Here is a 20,676-nt window from a genome sequence, read left to right as displayed (position 1 = left end):
TTGATATGGATGATTTAAATAATACATTGAATATGGCATATGAGCTGACTTTGCTATGAAAGAGCTGATATAGGGAGAAACTAGAATTACCGCCTTGCGGTTGTATGCCTCCACCAACCAGTCAAGTTGCAGTTTACATCCATGTCTGTCCAAAATGTCTTCACTTCATCATTTTTTCCTGTTACATATGTGTGAAATTGTCATAATTAGCATATGAATTATTGAGTTATGGCCAAAAACGTGTTTTGTGAGGTAACTTTGAACACCAAATTCTGAGTCCGAGCCATAGACTGTATATAAGAAGTGGTCGCAGTCACTGTGACGTCACCCATTGGTTTGTGGACTGCCGTTTTGAAGCCTTGAGTTTGGCATTTTGGCTTTTTGTTTTTTTGCAACCAGAAGTGACACGAGAGGGTGGAGCTAAGTACGACAGAACGCTGAATAAGACGTTTGTAGGCGACCAATATGTCATAATTAACTTTGATGAACTGTAAACACACTGTGAAAGGGTTAAAGATCTAAGACGAAAACAGGGACAACTCCCAGACCAAACAACGCCGTGGTAACGACCTGTCAATCACAAGGTAGCCACGCCCTAAAGCATCCCCTGCTTTATGGTCTATTTGACTCTAAATGGGACCATCATTTACTAAATGAACATCATGCTGTATTGAAGAAGACTTGAAACTAGTGATTGAGACCATAAACTCATGTTTACAATGTTTACTGAAGTAATAAATCAAGTGAGAAGTAGACTCATTTTCTCATAGACTTCTATACAATCAGACTTCTTTTTGCAACCAGAGGAGTCGCCCCCTGCTGGCTATTAGAAAGAATGCAAGTTTAAAGCACTTCAGCATTGGCTTCACTTCTCAGTCAGTGGTAAAGTGGATGTTTGTGCCAGATGTAATACAATTACCTTCAGGTGTTCCTGAGAAATCACTTTCACGATAATGGGATTGACGTGAGGTCACAGTGACCATCAAAATCAAATCTTTATCTTTGAGTCCAAGTGGACATGGGTGCCTAATTTGAAGACATTTCTTCAAGGTGTTCCTGAGATATCGTGTTCACAAGAATGGTATGGACGGATACTTTGGTACCAAGTCGATACGAAGTCGATACCAAGTCGGTGGGGGGGGGGCTCAAGACTAACGTTGTCCCGTCGTCGTAGAAAATGTCTTTGGAACACAGTGAACTCACTATCGAAGTGTTCAGGGGACGCACGGAGCTAACAGCTAACGTTAACGGGTTGTGCCATACATTATAATGCGTTCAGGCTCTATTTAATAAAAATGTATATTGGGCGACGATAAATTCTAACATTATTATTATCATTCAATTGAAAGATGTCATTTTTGGTGAGAAACTTGAATGAATCCAGTTGTTTGAATGAGACGTTTTCACATCAATATAAAATAGATAATAGAGAGGGAATTATGACCTGTTTAACTTCCTCACAAAAAACAGCATGCAAACGGCAATAAAAGGAGAGGATGTTGAAGTACATGGGATTTATTGTTTTACTTTTGTTTTTTATCGTGGTATTGAGAATCGTGGAATTTCACTGGTATTGGTATCGACTAATACATTTCTGGAATCATCTATGTACAACCCGAAAACATAATAATAATAAAAAAGACAATGAATGGTTTTTTTTCGACATTGAGAAAATGATTGGCTCATGTTTTTCTATGCTGATCCAAAGCAGGAAAGTTGTGCATGTAGAGGAGATGATTTTGTTTATTCTGGGACAAAGTATTGCTAAAAAGAGAAACTTTATCATAGAAAAAAAAAAAGGCGACTGGGGCATCAAAGACCTGATGAGACCCAGAGGGATTTGTCAATATTACTTTATCTAATTTACCATACCACCAATTAATGTAATGTGTGCATTTCCATAAAGTAATGTGATATTCTTGAATTTGATATCCCTCATTTTCTCTGATTTATGCTTTATGGCATCAGGGAATATACATGTGGACGTAAATTGAACATAAACAGCTTGCATTATAAAATATGCAGAAACACACTCCCCTGGAAATATTATTCTGGGACATTTGCATCAACTTGAGATGTAATATTATACCATCCAGATTCATAAATACCTTATTAAGTAGCTAATTTAAGCAGCAACAGTAAGTAAATCATAGCAACAGAAAATGGTCCATGTTGAACAGTCGAGCTCTGAAGCCTTTCAGTTCTGAAAGACGTGAACTTAGTCAAGTGGAAAAGAGAATAATGCAAAGAGACCTTGATTGTCCAACTCGCCCCGTCCACAGTTTATGTGTTTCATTCATTTCTAGAGTAATAGAGGACATTTAGAAAGTTTTCCTGTGAAACAGAATCAAATGGCTTGAAATAGCACCAGTACTCCTCTGAGAGCTCTGCCGGCAGAGGAATTGGCTGCCTTTTATGGCCCGGCCTTGGAGAGCACTTAGGACAATACATTACAATAATTAAATTTCAAGGTGGCCAAGAAGCGGAAAGCAAGAAAAATTGGAATTTAATGCTCGCTTCTCTCTCACTGATGCTTGATGTGGTTGTCGTTGCATTTTTAGCAACTTGCAGGCCAATGAAAGGGCAAAGCAGGGAAAGGACACACGCACACTTCTCTCCCCTAGGTGAAGCAGGGCTGCCAATTAATTCCTCTCAGAGCTCTTTACTCCGGTGTGAAGACACAGTGGCGAAGAAAGAGCAGCTTTTCACCCAGACGTCTTCCCACTCCTCACTTGAGCAATAAATTCAATTTTGGAAAATGCATTTATCAGAAGTATTTTTGCCCGGCGTGGCTAATATGAAGGTTGTAATAAAGCAGCAACAAGGATACTTATTAGTTCACCGTAACTGCCTTTATCTGGAGTCCTTGCTAACAATGCTGGCGGCCCGGAGCTTAAAAGATTTAGCTCAGAAATAATTGTATTACTTAGAAGTGAAACTAGTTGCTGCTTGTTGATATAGAGACATAGAGGGGATTTGCAAATAAACTTCATCTTGCTCTCTGGAGACACACTGAGTGTAAGTAAGGCATAAAGAGACACAGTACTACATGTACACGCTACTGCAATTAGTAATCAGTGATTGGTTCATTGCCTTATTTAAATGCATATAAAGGTCAATGGTATTACGTTTAGACCTTAAGGGGAGACACTATAGGTGAATAGGGTAAAACAATTAACTAATAGTTATCACCAGTTGATTACTGACATTATTTTTTGTACTACACATTTTGTGAATTTTTATGTTTAAATATACAAATGAGGTATTATCTTATTAAATCTGAAATCTTTAAATCTTTAAATGTAAACTTAAAACCTAAGAATGATTATTATTTTGTTCACTTATTTTATTGCGTTGAAGTTGTAAAATCTTATTTTATTTTATTGTTATTTTATTAATTATTTATTTTATTATATTTAAGTTGTATAATTGTATTCTATTTTATTGTTATTTTATCAATCTCTTATTTTATTGTATTGAAGTTGTATAATTTTATTCCATTTTATTAATCACGTACTTTAGTGTATTTAAGCTGTACAATTTTATTTTATTTTATTGTTATTTTAAAAATAACTAATTTTATTGTATTTAAGTTGTATCATTTAATTTAATTTTTATTGTTATTTCATTAATCACTTATTTTATTGTATTGAAGTTGTATAATTTAATTCTATTTTATTGCTATTTTATTAATTGCCTACTTTATTTTATTTAATTTGTACAATTTTATTTTTATTTTATCAATCAATTTAACAGATGGGATTTAATATCTATTTGTATCACTCCATAAATCAGAAAATGTCATAAAAAAAAAATTCTCCACGTTTTTAGGATTAAAATGTTGTATAAATCAGGCTTTGAATGACATATGAACCAACCCCTCTGTTAAAACCTTAAGAATATAGATAGGAATTAAACTGGAAAGATGATTCAATACGAACCTACATACATAATGATCCGAAAAAAACAATATAGATACATTGGTAACTATACAACACATTGTGATTCAACATGTTTTTTCATGTCCTAAATCAGAAAGCACCAGAACAACAACGGTAAACATGGGCAGAGACACATTAAGTAACTTTTTCAGTGAAATGAGGCCGACTGAGTTCCAGCAGCGTCGTCATCCATCTGAATTTGTGCTTTGAAAGTCGCCCGAGTGCTTGTTATTTACCTCAGGTAGACTGCTGGTAACTTTACCATCAGCGCACACATAGCCTTCATAAATATGTAGCAAAGGTTGTGGAGCCACCTGCATATTTGTATGATACTGTGTTTCGTGTTTTGCCAACTAAAATGCACTGTGAATATTTCAGTCAGACATTTGTTGTTTTGGTGAATACAAATTTGAAAAGAATTGCACGCATGAAAGCTTTTTGTTACTTAGTAGGACATTGCATTGATTTATATTAAAGGGTAACTTCAGTATTTTTCAACCTGGACCCGATTTTCCTAGTGACTAACTGTACAATTTTTGAAATCAGTCCAGCGTTCTCAGAGGGAGAACGCTGCAGAAGGCAGCCGCTAAACGGGTTGTAATGTAATCACTCGGGGCAGCTCCTCACCGTCAGTGTACGTCCACTAAAAGTGCTGACAGGCTCAGATTGTTATTAGATGTGTCTGACAACATAATGGAAAGGACCCTACAGAGAAATAAAATGTTTATGGTGTCGTTAGATTGCTGCTAGACCACCTCGGTTAATACAGGTGCCTCCCTCTGTGTGCATCAAGCTGGAGAGCAAATATGTTTTGAAAGACTAAATGCCAACAAATATGGTTTGAAGTAGAATATTTTACGATTTTGCTAAGTAGGAAATCTTTTTAAACAGTTTTGTACACAGACTTTTGCATAAATTATTCAGTATGTGTGTTGTTATTGGTGCTGGGACGATTCACCTATCTCCCGATTCGATACTATCACGATACTTGGGTGCTGATTCGATATGTATTGCAAGTTTTAAGAACTGCTATTCTACAAATATTGCGATTCCATATAACAATTTATTGTGTTTTTTAACTCTAGACCACGGGAAAAAGTTGAACCATACACTTCTAGGTACTTTTACTTTGGCAAATATCTGAATTAATACGGTCAAAATGTTTGATTTTCAGCATGTATGTAGTCAGAGATGTCCTGAAGTCAAATATATCATTCAATAACGTTTTTGTGGTTGTGCACAAATGTAGTCACCACGAATATGAAGCAGCTAGTGAACATAAATGAAACAACAATGACTGGATGAATAATAACTTCTCGTTTTCTGCACTGTGTGATGATGAGTTACCTGCTTGGGAGCAGTGAGAGTCTGGACGCCAGTTGCCTTGGCCACCATGGTGTGGCTGTTGCCGGGGCTGGGCTGCAGCGATAGGGTCAGGCCCGAGACGGCGTGAACACGCATCTCCGTGATGGAAACCTTTTCGTCTGTGACCGAGAACTCCGACTCTCCCAACACGGCGTCCACTGCCAGCGGAGACTCCACCTGCAGAGAAGAGATGCTCTTTTATTGTTTCTCCACATGACAGAGGGACATCGTTTAAGTCCAGAATAGACAACAGCTTTATTGTTTTTCTGAAGCTCATAAAGGCCATGACAAGCCAATTTTGGATTAAAGTGCTCTGTGCTGTTGTTTGTTCCAGCGCGTCTTGGATCCATATGTCAATGCCTCTCTGTCTATCATAGAGGAAAAAACAAACACTCGAGATAGAATCCATCAGCGACCAGACAACGAGGTACAATCTGAAGCGGTCACCTCACGCCTTCAAAGTGACGGTTAGCAGAAACACTGGTGCACATCTAAGTGTCACCATGTGAAATACCAAAACGATTTAAAGCCGTTCTCTTCGGGTACTCTGCGCCCGGTACTTGAGCACTTTTAAAAGATCATCATTTCACTTTGCTACAGCGACCAGAGGTCATGAGGGGCTTGAACAAAGTAAAGAGCCATTCAGTGAAGCGGTGGCCTCGTCCTCAGAGTCAGACGGGGAAAATCTTTTCCACCTTCAGCTCAAGCGTCTTTCCCACTCAGCATGCGAAGCTAGAGCGGTGAAGGGTTTGGTGCTCTGACAAGCTTCTCCAATCATCGTCAACTGAAACCTTGAAACGGCGAGCCGACTACATCGCCTAAAGTCCTGCTTCCAAACAACATTGTTTAGAAAACTGTTGCCTAGCAACGCAATTCTGTTTCAATTCCATTGAAATGCACTAAAACGGAGCGTTTCAGACAGAGGGTGAATACAGGTATATTCAAGCAGACAGTACAAGGAAAATAAAGTTGTTTTTTTTAACATTACAGTATGTAAACATGTTCTATTGGAAACACAAAATACAAGTATGAACCTGAAAATAAGCATGATATGGGTCCTTTAAAGAGTAACTAAACCCCCAAACCATCTGTTTCAGCTGAAAACCAACCAATATATATGGGTATGTATTAGTGTTGTTGATGGATTCAGGTCCAAATCTTGACATTTTAGTCCAAAGTATGAAACTACAAACATTGGTGTCATAAATAACACTCCAAACATACGCTAAAATTTGGCGAGGAAATACTGGCATGGCCATTTTTAAAGGGGTCCCTTGACCTCTGACCTCAAGATATGTGAATGTAAATGGGTCCTATGGGTACCCACGAGTCTCCCCTTTACAGACATGCCCACTTTATGATAATCACATGCAGTTTGGGGCAAGTAATGCTGAGTAAAACTTAACAACTTAATGCTTCATCGACACACTCTTGCCACAGCGTAGGAAAGCACATTGCTGTTGCCAGATAATCAGTCATTAACACTGATTCACCAGGTTTTGTAATGTGCTGACGGCTTAATTTCAAATCCACAGAAAAGAGAGAAAAGGCATTTGTAACGCTACACTGGTTACAGAAAATGAGCCGATGACGTTCTAGAGGCAACTTTTTGAATTTCCAGGGTAGAAGCACTTCAGCCAAAACTGTGGGGTTTAGTTACTCTTTAAATTTGATGTGACATTTTGAAAAAGTGGATTCAAACAGGCAAGAAGGATAAAATAGAAATAAAATGACATGGTTCTTTACTTGAAGCCTTTAATCTCCCTCTTTATACTGTACTTGCTGTGACAGTTGCTATGGCTGCGTCTTCCCTTGCGTGACTTCTACATCAGTGGTCGTCCAATTTTTTTTTTTCCTTTCCTTTGGCTCAACATCTAAGTGCCACATAATTTGGTGCAATAATTTGTCGTGTAATTTGGTGCAATGTAATCTGTCACGTAAAGGCTCGAGCCAAATCATCTGCGGAAACAGATGCATCTGCAGGGGTGTCTGGTTTTATTAATTTGGTCTGGAGACATTATGATTTCTGTTGTGCTCAAAATCATAAACACACACACGTGCACAGTCTACAGAGCAGTGGCCTGATAATCTCTTTTCATTACAGCCCCTGTATCTTGTACTCTACGCTGTTTAATGAGTGAGGTTCACATACATTTGGTAACTAAAGAAATTAAATAACAAGCACACAATGTCCATTTATTGCAGATCAGATCTTTCTATCTAGTTGTTGTTAAGCAAATATTCTGCTAAATTTGACAAAAAACTATTTTTTTTTTATGGAGTTTGAGATTACAGAATATGGGACGGATCACAGAGGATTATATTTACCTATTTAATTAAAACGTGCTGGTCAGAGAGGGACTGAAGATTGTGATCATCTTTCTGACTGGTGATTTTCATCTGCAGTCTGAACCAAATGCGATAACTTTGATTTCAATGATGAAGGAAGGTTCCCAAACCATGCAATCATTCTATACCCGATAACAGCCTGATTAAAAAACATAATTTTTTCCAAATTGTTATACAGTATATGCGTTTCATAGATAGTATGCTATAATAAATTAATAAAAAAATTACATTCCCGTCTTTAAGCCGTTATCTCATATGAACTCTGGTCACCCCTCGCCATTTCCCAGAACCATTTGACTCATCGACGTCACTTTTTGGTTGTAGTACACACTTAATGCTTAATGTTGTGAACTAAACAGAAACACTTAGTTAGGTTTAGGAAAAAACAACAAGGTTGGGCTTAAAACTACTATGTTTGTGAAGTGAAAATGAAACTGAACGTTGTGAACACGGGACATGAACGAACAGCTGATTGCAAAGTGAAACGTAACGCACGAGACACGACATGAACAGCGGTCTCCTGGATGAAAGCCTTGTGTTTGTTGTACCCATTCACCCTGTGTGTCTCTTTCGCTCTTTAAACTACGTCACCGCACTCCTGGTGCACTTTCCCTGAGTGTTTACTGTTGCTGCATACATTGTAGTTAATGGAAAGCCCAGTGCCTATCGAACGCCGGCGGCCGGGACAAAGCATAAAGTTCTTCATGCATCTATCCTCTTAATTTTGCTCTCAAAGTGCACCAGATGGATGCATTTAACTTTCAAATGTACACATTGTTCTCTTTGGGGAGCACCAGACGCCTCTAGAGGGTCTGAGATCCACCCAGAACAATCTCACAGAATCCTGTGGGGAAACACTGCGATACATAGTGCAATTTAAACCGAGCTTAATGGTGAAAGAGCAGCTTTAGCGGTCATGATTGAAGGCTCTATATTGCAGGAAATGGCACTTTCAGGGGTTAATTAGCCTAAATGAAAAATGTCCTGCCATACCTCCCCTTGTCTCTCACTAATCACACCCCACTTTCAACTCTAACTTGGCGCCCATGACTGTAGGGTTGACATCCAGTTGTCAGTTGTTTCTGAGTTAAAAGGTATACGGCTGAAGAGTGTTGAAAGCAGCGCTGAAATCAATAAAAAGCAGCCGAGCAGAAGCTCTTCTGTCCTCAAGAAAACCAAGTGCATAATGTCAGTAATCTGGCATTCGTTACAACATGATAGCTCACGCTAATTAGATGGCTTGATGATTGTTGTCAACCTTTTGTGTTGCACAGCTACAATAATAGCGTAATGCTCCTCGTTAATGTCCTCTCAGCCTACAGAGGTTAATGGTTGGAAACAATTAAGTAGCGGTGTCGGCTGTGTGAAAGCCTCTCTGTAGCCGCGTGTGAACGTGTCTCCTCCACAGCACCTCCACTTCCCTGCCCTTGATATTTAGTTTTATGTATCTCTGCACAACACTCTGTGGGGCGAATTCACAAAAGGATTTTTTGCGGCTGCTAAACCTGCACAAATAAGACAAAAAGAAACTTCTCAAAGCACCCGCAGAGGGTGAAATAGACCCCTAACTGCGCTGCCAACAAATAGCATCTTGGTGCTCCTGTGCTATTTGTACATATTTAAATGAGGTAATATGCAGACATTCTATGCAAATAAGCCTCCTTTCCACTGATCATGGCAGCAGTGATTGTGCCACCCGGTCTCACTCCCAACTCGTCAAATACCGCTGATTGGGCAGCACCCCTCGGCATCGGAAACTGACGCACAGAGGCGCCCTTTAGCAACAGTAGCTATATGACAAACTATGCTTTTCGTGTCCCGTGTGAAACTAAAAGTAACTTTGACTTATTTTGTCACGTCAGACGCTAGTCAATTCAATTTATTTTTATATAGCGTCAAATCATAACAGAAGTTATTTCAAGAGCAGGTCTAGACCATACTCTATAATTTAGGACCCAACAAGAGGTCCCCCATGAGCATGCATTCTTATGCAACAGAGGCAAGAACAACCTCCTGACAACACATCGAGTCATGGCAGTCACGTGACTCGTCTGTATTGTCAGTCCCGTGAGTCCCGTGAGTCACTAGTCAGTGAAGTTAACGTCAACCACGACCGTTTCCTAACCCTGGTTGTGTTGCCTAAACCTAACTTCCTGTGAAAACTAAAGTTTATTTTGAGAGGACACTATGCATGTAATGAGCGCATATTGACACGCTGTCCCTGGTTCGTCCAAAAGTAGCGCAAGAGGGGTACCCCGTGTGTCGGTTTTCGATGCCGAAGGGCACTGACTGACTGAAGCGTCTGTCGGGAGTTGGGATTGAGAATTTGTTGGATTGTATTCAGGCAAAGGAATATCGTGCTCTTTTTAAACTAATTTATTTAGGGATGTAGTGACTGTTGTGTCGTAAAAAATAAATGATTAAAGCTCCTCTACAAGTCATTTTTGTAAATACATGAGGAAAAAAATGAATGAAAAATAAGGTTATTATATAAACAAATTAACTAATTATTTCTTCCCTCTCCCTCTGCAAAAAAAGGGCAAATTGCACTCTTGCAAAACTTGATTTTTGCGCTGTAATATCATCATCAATATCTTTTATGAATTGGACCTTGAGATGAGACGGATAGCGGTTGAAAGCGATGCACAATTCACGGAGCTATCAGCAATCCATTCTTTGTGAATTCACCGGTCAGTGTATCGCTGTCTATGCGCTGCATTACTATCAGTGTTATAATGTCACAAAAGTATTGTTGAAAATTTGTATAAAGAAATTGGATCCTCCGTATTTGTAAAAGCTTCAGGGCTCAAAATAGCAGAACAAACTTTTACGCAGCAAGAAAAGTCTGCAGTCAGGTTCCACTTTTCTATGCATATTGTTTGGATGTGATGGATTAATGTGCCAGAAAGCAGAGTTATGGTTCACTGGGCACCACACACATACTGTATACACACAAACACACACACATACTAGTGTGCATGCAAAGCCCTAAAGCATGATAGTAAAAGGATGCATAAATAAACTTTTAAAGTTTTCATGAGGACAACAGTTGCATGATGGATCTCTCTTACAGTACGGGAGATTTTTCTGTTACAACTTTGCAATAGTTTGATGGTGGATCTTTCTTGTTTCTAGGGATGGATTCAGTTTAAGAGTGACAGAGGGATGAAAGATGTGTCCTGAGCACAAATATGTCAGTTTCTGTGTAAAAACACGTCAAAACATAAATCCTATGAGGTGCGAAATTGTTTACTTCAATTGATTTTCTGCTATTTCACATTCCATTCCACTGTTGCTGATATTTTCACAGGTCAATTAAACTAAAAGAAATACTATTAAAATCAATATTGGCGACTGTGTACAAATGTCAAAACACGACTCAAAAAACGCTCCACATTGTTCACCTTCATTGTCTAAATCAAAAAATGTAATCACAGAAACTAATCTTGTTCTGGGTTATGATCCTCGATGGAAACATATTATACTGTGTAGGCATTTATTCCTCAGCTGTCATGTATCCAATTTCAGGGATATTTAAGAAACATCACTTTGTCGCTACGCAGATCAGGTGCTGCAGTGCAAGTTTGGTATCAATGCTTCAACCTCCCCCAGTCTCTGCTATTTCTGTTCCTAGAGTTGGTGCACACAGACCCTCAGACGTCACACAAAGCTGTTTCATGCATCTATAGATTCTTTATCCCAAATCTTCCTGTGCCTTTTTCATTTTTCAAATATACAGGCACCATTATAGAAACATAATAGAAATGTAGAACAATAATAAAAAGAAGCCTAAGCACACATTTTGGGACAAGAGCAGCACCCAGTGATATTTAGAGATATGATGGCTCATAGTAGTTGCCACCCACAGTTGCCAAAACACAAAAAGAAGCTTGAATGTGAAGGAAAAAAAAAACCTTGGAAGTGCACCGAATGAGTCATTTCTTCAGATTATGTGCAAGTTCAAAGGGACATCTCCTTATAGATGCAAGATAGCTCAAAGATGCAACACTTCACCTGCCAAGAATCATGCATGAGATAATGTAATTTATGCCCTGAGCCACGGGGCTGTTATTGATATTAAAGCACAGTGATGTTAAAAATGGACATATTTTACAACACTACAAACTTATAATTCCTAACTTTGCCCATACTACACATAGGTTTTCTGTTTTCTGTCTCGTCTGGACTCTTCTCATCATTAACATTGTTGCTGAGGGTGGATTTAGCTGACCTGACGTACCAGATGGTTTGATACACAAACCCATCTGAGAAGCCGTCATTGGAAACTGTTTGGAAAAAGGAAAAATAAATACTTGGCAGGTGATTGGATGAACCATCTGTCAATCAAACTCTTGCCGTAGCCAGTCGGGAGAAGAGCAAAAACACCTTTTCCATATAGAAAAGCCTTCAGTGTCGTTCTTTGCTCTTCTTCCAATGAAGAAATACTCTCCAGTTCTGATAGAACTGATGCTATTGCAGCTACGCTGACCTCTACAGGATCGCCACTGTTGTTTTGAACGAACAGTCGCCTCTCACACACTACACGAGTCAAGCCAATCCCGACAATGGCGAGCAAAGCTAAAATTTTTTGATTGTTCTAAAGATGATCTTTCCAGATGTTCCTGTGGTGTGAGGTATTTTAAGAGTGTTTTTTTGCATTTCCTGATCTGCTTGGAAGTTCATCCTGACCGTACCGATTTCAAATTGCAAATATTAAACATGTTCAATATTTACGATGGGATATCTTGTTGTGTTTGGGGAACCCAGAGGACAGCTGAGGACGCAATCACGTGGGAAAGAACGATAGCTAATTGGGAACCAAGCTGACTTAAGCGCGAGGACACAACCGCCGTCATAGCGGCCATGGCTAAAGCATGCATGCAAAATGCAAAGCATAAAGTAAGATGAAGCTCAAAAGTGGGGGACCAACTTGTTGATTTGTGGCAATAACACACGAGATTTTACATTTTTTAGTGGGGACGCTTGTTGTTCATGAATAAATCTGCTAGTGTGTGTTGTGCTGTTGCTTTGGCCAAATCGTTGCTCTCCACACACTAAAGGAACACAACTGTTAAATTTAACATGTCGTTATGTGTGGGCTCTCTCACGTTTCACACATCTGTTAAGATTTGAAAAATCTTTTAGTGTGGGCCAGCCTTAACGACGCCCGTAGCTGCTAGTAGCTCCTCACAGGATGCTGATTGGTCCTTGATCTGGCTTGCCGGACACAAACGCATTACTTGAAGCCTGACAAAATGGAAGTTTGTGTGATTTGTGATCCTGAGATTCTCGTGTTATCTCCCGACATCGTGAGAATCCAGCTAAGGTAAGTGTTTAGCCAACGTGACGTGAGAGTTTGTATTTAGTTCCAAATTATTCGTTTATTGTGTGAAGCTGAAAATAGTTCAATTGCAGGATGCCACAGAAACTTTGGGTTTTGAAACTTAGTTGAAACTGACAGCTTTAAAGCTATTAATAATTGGCACAAACACGAGTCGCAGGCGCTTCAGTCCAGAGCACAGAGAGAGACTGGTCAGTACAAAAAGGTCCATCTGTATCACAAGTGTCTCAAAATAATGATCCAGTAATGGTCACAGTTTATCAGATGCACTCTTCTGTTTTTTTAAAATAACACTTGGGGGACAGAAGTGCTGGCACTTGCAGAAAGAAATTAAGCTTCAAACAAGCTTTTGTCACATTAGAAATTAAAACCCAGGAGGAAAGATTTCCTCCCCGACTGCTATCAATTTGTGATGTCTGTGATGTATTCCAGGGTGTATTTTGCTGATGAAGTGCTGCAATTTGGTTATTCATTTTCCCTCAGATTGCCTCATTTTCTTTTACCACAGTTAGTGATTTTTCCATGCTGCATGCATGGCTAAAAATACGTGATGGGACAAACTTGGCTGGACATGATTCACCTTGGCAATAACCTGCCATGGATGTTATATTTTGCCTGCTTAATATTTCTTTTACACAATGAAGTGAACAACAACACTTGAACTACTTGAAATTTTAGGTACTTCTCGATTTATAAAAAAAATATTTAAAGGGACTGTTTGTAACTTTTTAAGCGTATAAATGTACCGGGTCGGGACACATGCGCGCTCGCATATGCGCGCACCCGTGTGGCCGCTGTACTCTCCTCCTCTGCTCGCCTTCACTCAGACAGCGCGCACGTTCTCGCGTACTCGCTCCACCTCTAGACGTGAACGCGCGCTCACTCCACACTGCAGAAGAGTTAGTTTAGCTCTGAGAATATCAGGTGAATGTACAGTGGACGTTTGTGCTGAAATAACTGCTGCAGCTCCTCCAGACCAACAGAGGTTTCCCGTGTCTTGTGAAGTGACGGGTCAGACCTTCGTCTGGTCAGCTAACATTACTGCCAAGCAGCTGAAATATAGAGTGATATTGTGGTTTTAGCTGACGTGTGTCGCCTCACTGTTTTGAGCGATGCTCGTTCATGTCCATTTAGAGCGAGCACAAGCGCGAGCCCGACGCTGACTTCCGTTGATTTCACGGCCACAGGTGTCGCTGTTAAGAAGCATTTCTGAAAGTTACAAATAGTCCCTTTAATTTAATTTACTGTATTTATCATTTGCTTTATTTACTTAAATTCCCAAATTATTTTTGTGTCATGCACACACCATTACCAAACAGTGTAAAAACATGATCCCTCACTGGCTTCCCACCTGACATCACTTCTAATTGTGTTGTGCAGACATTTTTTTTTGTTTTACATTTTACCCATACCTATGTTAATGTGATCACTGCTTTACTGGGCTTTTAAGGACAAAAAAAATTATGTTTCATATTACATTCATCAAGCCAATTTCAACAATTTGAATCTTGTGGCAGGGTTTATTTAAAATCCTAATTGGGACAGAAGAAAAAAAAAAATACTCTTGAACTCAATCTATCCCTTTCACTTCGAAAACACTTCCTCCCACTCTGATGGTGGGAGATAATTAACATATGAAAAGCCCGCACCTCCCGGCTGAAAGTAAACAGCGCTATTTTGACAAAAATGTTACAATGTGGGATGAATATTGATTCGCAGCTACACTGAGTAATGAATGATGAATGTGTTCCGTGTCTGTATTTCTGAGAGGTCAGCTGTAGTTGTGTAGCTCCTTCCAGCTCGGCTCCCAGTTGAATTTGTCATCGGTGCCGCGGGCAGGAGAGGGTGAAGCGAAGCACGAAAGTAGTTACACTTTACATGTTCTTCAACGAGGAGCTCCTCTATCAGTCACAGCTGAGCGCTCCGTTATGTGTATCTGTGCGTGGCGAGCGTCGCGTCGGTGGCCTTCTCAGGAAGCCGCGGCACTATTTCGCTGATGCTTTAGGCAAAGAGAAGATCAACGATGAGTCCACGCTGCAGATTGACACTGACTGACCAGCAGAGTTTCATCACTAAACATGGGTGAGCACTCAGTCATGCTGGAGCATATTACCGGCACCACACTATATTATCTTCTCCCTACTACACTCTACGCTTCTCAAACCTTGCATTCAATAAATCATACTTTTGCTGTGCAGTGCAACCGAATGTCGGTGGAGGATTTATTCATGCAAGCTGTAAATTTCATGGGTACCTTGCACTGTTTTCTGTGGCAGAAACACACCTGAGGAAAACAAGTCAGGCAACGAAGCACCCTCACACATCTACAGAAAATTACACTGTTTACACTCTAAACACACCTCGAGAAGAGATCAGGAACACCTTTTTTTTGCACTGGCAGCTATGCCCCATTTCCCCATAGGTGTTAATGCAGGGTTACCCTGCATGGCAGCTGGATTCTCGCGATATCACAGGATCACGGAATCACATGAAAATCCATCTTGTCAGGCTTCAAGTACTGCGTTAGTATCCAGCCAGCCTGTGACCGGACCAATTAAAGTCCTGTGAGGAGCTACTGGAGGCTACGGAACCAGAGTGTATTTCACTGGCATTTCTGACCGCTAGTAGCCGGACTTGTCTGTGTGTTTTTCCCGTGAACCAGAGTGTATTTCACCAGTGTTTCTCACCATGAGTAGCTGCACTTCGGTGTATTTTTCCCGTTAACCAGAGTGTATTTCACCGGTATTTCTGACCGCGAGTAGCTGGACTTCAGTGTATTTTTTTCCCGTTAACCAGTGTGTATTTCACTTGTGTTTCTGACTGCGAGTAGCCGGACTTGGTTGTGTTTTTTTCCCTTGGCCCAGAGTGTATTTCACCGGTATTTCTGACTGTGAGTAGCTGGACTTTAGTGTGTTTTTTTCCCGTGAACCAGAGTGTATTTCACTGGTGTGTCTGACTGCGAGTAGCTTGACTTTTGTGTGTCTTTTCCTGTGAAGCAGAGTGTATTTCACCGGTGTTTCTGACCGCGAGGAGCCAGACTTCGGTGTGTTTTTTTCCCCCTGGCCCAGAGTGTATTTCACCAGTGTTTTTGACAGTGAGTAGCTAGACTTGGTTGTGTTTTTTCCTATGAAACAGTGTATTTCACCGGTGTTTCTGACTGAGAGTAGCATCATCTACAGGAAATTGGGTGCGGTTTGTGTGTGACGTGACATGGAGAGGCGACTCTTCGTTCTAAACAAGCAAAAGAGATTAGTGTAGCTGAAATAGCATCAGTTATATCAGAACTGGAGAGTATTTCTTCATTGAAAGAAGAGCAAAACACGGCACTGTGAGGGCTTCCCTCGATGGAAAAGATGTTTTCGCTCTTCTCCCGACTGGCTTCGGCAAGAGTTTGATTGACACCTGCTAAGTATTTTTTGAAAGTGCCTGCCCGTTTCCAAACAGTTTCCAACGACGGCTTCTCAGATGGTTCTAAGTAACAAACCACCTGGTGTGTCAGGTGTAATGCAGCGGTCTGCAGAAGGCAATTTAAAACACTTTTATTATGCTTTATTACACTAAAAGAAACTCTTGCTGGTTGAAAGTTAAAATTGCACTCTGTGAGATTTTCTGTAATTAAAAAAGAAATGTATAAGTACAACTAAATTACAAAGTTGAGCAGCTGTATGAGTATGTCGTTCCCACTAATTGGGAGACTTGTAGGAACTCCGATCAAACAGCATGAGACATTATATGCAGTATGAATCCAGCAGCATATTGAAAGCTCTTTACATTTTGGGAAATTCAAACAGTTTTTCTCTTGCTGCCACTTGGGACAGCCAAAGTGTGAAGGCGCGTAGCGTAGTTTTATCTTTGTTTTTAAGAAATATACACTCACAGCTTCATTTGAAATTCTCTTGGTGTATAAATAAGGAAACAGAAAAAAACATAACTCACTACTATGAGTAGTATTTTTGATCCACAAAGTCAAACATGTTCCTTGTGCATTCTGTAAAAATAGATATTTTTAAGGCACATAGTAAATTAATTCAGAGGTGTACTATATAATACTATATAATTCATTTAATGTACTATATCAAATTTAATACACGGGTCAAACGTATAAAAGCAGTTCACCTTGGCGGCTTTGCCCCTGGTTGTTGTATTACCTTTATCCTGGATTTAATATTCAGCACACATATGAAGCATCTAACATCAGTTAACAACATCAGACAGTTTCTATGAACAATGTCAATAAAGAAAACTCCCCAAAAATACTATTTGCTATTCAGAAGAAGAGCTTTAGCAAAAGAACCATTATTTTTGCAGACTTTAATTGACAGATCAGTTTAGACTGGTTACGCTTTGACTTCTACAAGCTCTAGCCTTCATCTTGTAGAAACGATGGCCATTTTTCATTAAACCTTCCATCAGTGTAATTAACATTGACGAGCGCCGAGATGTATCCTGCCTCTTTATGCTTGTTTGCACAAAATACAAAGTGCTTCTCTTCCAAGAGGATGAACTGATGAAACACAAATGTAATACCTCTCAAAAAACGCAGTGAAAAATGAAAACATGACCCTCGCTAACTTTTACCGTCCTGTAAACTTTCAGGCAATTACACAGCTTCCCACATTGCAGAGTAAGTGAGTGCAACAGCTGCAGAATAAACCCTGCAAGGCAGAGGTTCCCTCGACAGCTACAGAGCCTCGCAACCGCGATAGCGTCCCCGATAGTCACTCCAATAAAACGATGACTTTCTCAGGGGACGTATTCAACTTTATTAGGCAGATCAAAGTGTGAAGAGACAGAAAAAGGGGGAATGACACGAGACAAATGTCCCGGGTTTTATGTGACCTCTTGGGATAGAGGCTGTTGCGTGGGAGTTTGTTTGGAAATTTCACTGCATTTATTATGTTCTCTCTCTCTCTATTTTCAAAAAGATGAGATAATATTTGAAGAGTATGAGCATGGTACAGTATATAACTTAGAGGTTAAATTGTGGGTGAAACTTGTTGTATTTGCATATTCACTCAAGAAACCAATAATTAAATATAATTTCAACAATATTAAATAAAAATTGTGTTGCATTTGGCGTTTCAAAACTGCATTCTCAGTTACGTTTCCTGTATTTGACCAATCTATCCATCCCGACCTCCATCGTTATGTGGACTTCCGCAGACTTTGATTGGAAATGTATTTGTGATACGTCAAAAACAAACGTAATCCGAGATAAAATACGTTCCCTCGAACCGTAATTGACGATGTAGTTTGGTTGTATGGGAGCTAGGGCTGTCAATCGATTAAAATATTTAATCACACATTTTTTTATCTGTTCAAAATGTACCTTAACGTGAGATTTGTCAAGTATTTGATACTCTTATGAACATGGGAGTGGGCAAATATGCTGCTTTATGCAAATGTATGTATTTATTCATTACTGAAAATCAATTAACAACACAAAAAAATTATAATATTGTCCTGAAACCCTCACAGGTACTGCATTTAGCATACAAAATATGCTCAAATCATAACATGGCAAACTGCAGCCCAACAGGCAACAACAGCTGTCACTGTGTCAGTGTGCTGACTTGACTATGACTTGCCCCAAACTGCATGTGATTATCATAAAGTGGGCATGTCTGTAAAGGGGAGACTCGTGGGTACCCATAGAACACATTTACACTCACATATCATGAGGTCAGAGGTCAAGGGACCCCTTTGAAAATGGCCATGTCAGTTTTTCCACGCCAAAATTTAGCGTAAATTTGGAGCGTTATTTTGCCTCCTTCATGACAATCTAGTAAGACATGGTTGGTATCAATGGATTTATTAGGTTTTTCTAGTTTCATATGATATCAGTATCTTCACTTTAGCTTTAAAACTGAGCCCGCTACAACCTCCGGAAGATCGATTGTGTTAATGCGTTAAAGAAATTAGTGGCGTTAAAACAGATAAGCGTTGACTTTGACAGCCCTAATTTTTAGGAGACCAGGCTGAAATCATCCAGTGAAGTTATTATTTAAATGAGGATCACATTGTTGAGATCCATACTTTACTGTTTATACATGATATAGCCAATATTGAACTATAATTTTCCGGTGAGATTAATGATTCTGTAGATTAGACTCTATTTCTGTTCTCTTTGGACGAGTGGTTGGTGTTTGCAGATATTAATGAAATAATCTCTGATTAGAGGACGAACAGAGCAGCTCTTGTTCAGTAATCCTCTGGATTAAACCCCCAACTCCAACCAGGTTTGGTGTATTCTTACAGAAAAACTAAGATCTGCTATCTTTATAGTTTTACCTTTAAACCTCAGATATTTCCTCTTTTGTGTCTTCAATTAAACAGACCTGTCCAATGTAACACAGAGACACTTAATCCATACAATCATCCTCCACCGTCCTTCCAAAAAAAGAGAAATCAAATGGCTGTCGAGAATATTGCACAAAAGCTGCTCCTTTTTTCTGTATTCATATTCATGAGCTGGTGGACACTTTGAATCAGACTCCTAAGACTCAAAGACATATTCAAATCCTCTGAAAGACGGAAAAATTTCACTCGGAGGGTCATTGTTGAGATCTACACTGTTCATTTTCAGAAAATCTGCATAATAATTACCTTGTTCTTTTTTAGAATAGGCTCAGCCAACTGAAGATCTTTTTACTGTAACTTCTTTGTAATTTGGGTTTTGTACGCCATCAATCATTCATCCCCGCAGAGATCTAATTTTCTGTTTCCTTCATGGTGTTTTAATGGAGACTTTTTAAATTGCCTCGCACATTTCATTCATTCATTCATTCATTCATTCCCACATACACAGCTGGAGTTTCAGTTTGGTATCATTGACCAGCCATCACTTGAGTTACACATAATGAAGTGATGCCAGGCCGGAAACACCCATTCAATCAGCTGACAACATCGAAAATGGGTGCTGAGTGCTACTTGATGGAGGACCTATTTCTAGATGACTGTAATCTAATGACATTAGTTTTGACTAATCTAATCCAGACCAACTCTAGCACGTTGTTCTGGATCAATCCGTAATCTTTTAAGATGTTTGAGGGATGACATCATTTCTGCAAGCCTTATCTAGTTATTCATTTATTTATTTACTACGAGTCGGTGTGGCAAGTTACGTCTGGTGGTAACTTGATGCATAATTATTCATACCCTTCAACAGATTACAAATGATCCATTGCACATTTAAAATGATGGATTGGCGACTTCTATCTTTTCTCCCTATTTCGCCATCATCGGACGCATCCATCAGGCAGCCATTCTTTCTCCTGACAGGCTGAAACTGTGATCGTTCACGGTGATCAAAACGCTCACCGACCGTTACTTCTCTCTGTCCCCATAAATGACCGTTGAAGCGTCGGTAAATCACCGCCCGGGCCTCATAACTTGTGCCGCTTCCCTTTTTAAGGACTTTTGAACCCGCCTCGGCCGACGCATTTATATGCACTTTCACGTCAGGGAGCTCTTTAACTCGAGAGAAGTGGACATCAGAAGCAGCGAACACTTACAGAGAGGCCGAGAGGGTTTTTTTGTTTTATAACAGACGCAGAGAAAAGGGGAAAAAGAAAGATGAAAGGGATAAAAACTACTGGGTTATAATAACCACCATTTATAAATGGTTAATTGATAATTGATGCAGTGCCTGCGAGGGTTTCTGGACAGTAGTTATCATTG

General features: G+C 39.6%; 1 protein-coding gene across 4 annotated transcripts in view; it reads right to left on the bottom strand.

Annotated features, from left to right (window-relative positions):
* The window catches only part of tmem132e (transmembrane protein 132E), a 447,998-nt gene that overhangs the window by 6,507 nt on the left and 420,815 nt on the right, over positions 1–20,676 (bottom strand). For all 4 annotated transcript variants that reach the window (XM_037747985.1, XM_037747987.1, XM_037747988.1 and 1 more), the window contains one exon: positions 5,289–5,483. In XM_037747985.1, coding sequence (XP_037603913.1) covers positions 5,289–5,483 — 195 coding nt within the window. The remainder of the gene's footprint in view (positions 1–5,288; positions 5,484–20,676) is intronic.

Source organism: Sebastes umbrosus, chromosome 17 (assembly GCF_015220745.1).
Source record: "Sebastes umbrosus isolate fSebUmb1 chromosome 17, fSebUmb1.pri, whole genome shotgun sequence".
Classification (NCBI taxonomy): Eukaryota; Metazoa; Chordata; class Actinopteri; order Perciformes; family Sebastidae; genus Sebastes; species Sebastes umbrosus.
The sequence above is the reverse complement of the archived record's forward strand: the minus strand, read 5'-3'. Positions and strand labels throughout refer to the sequence as shown.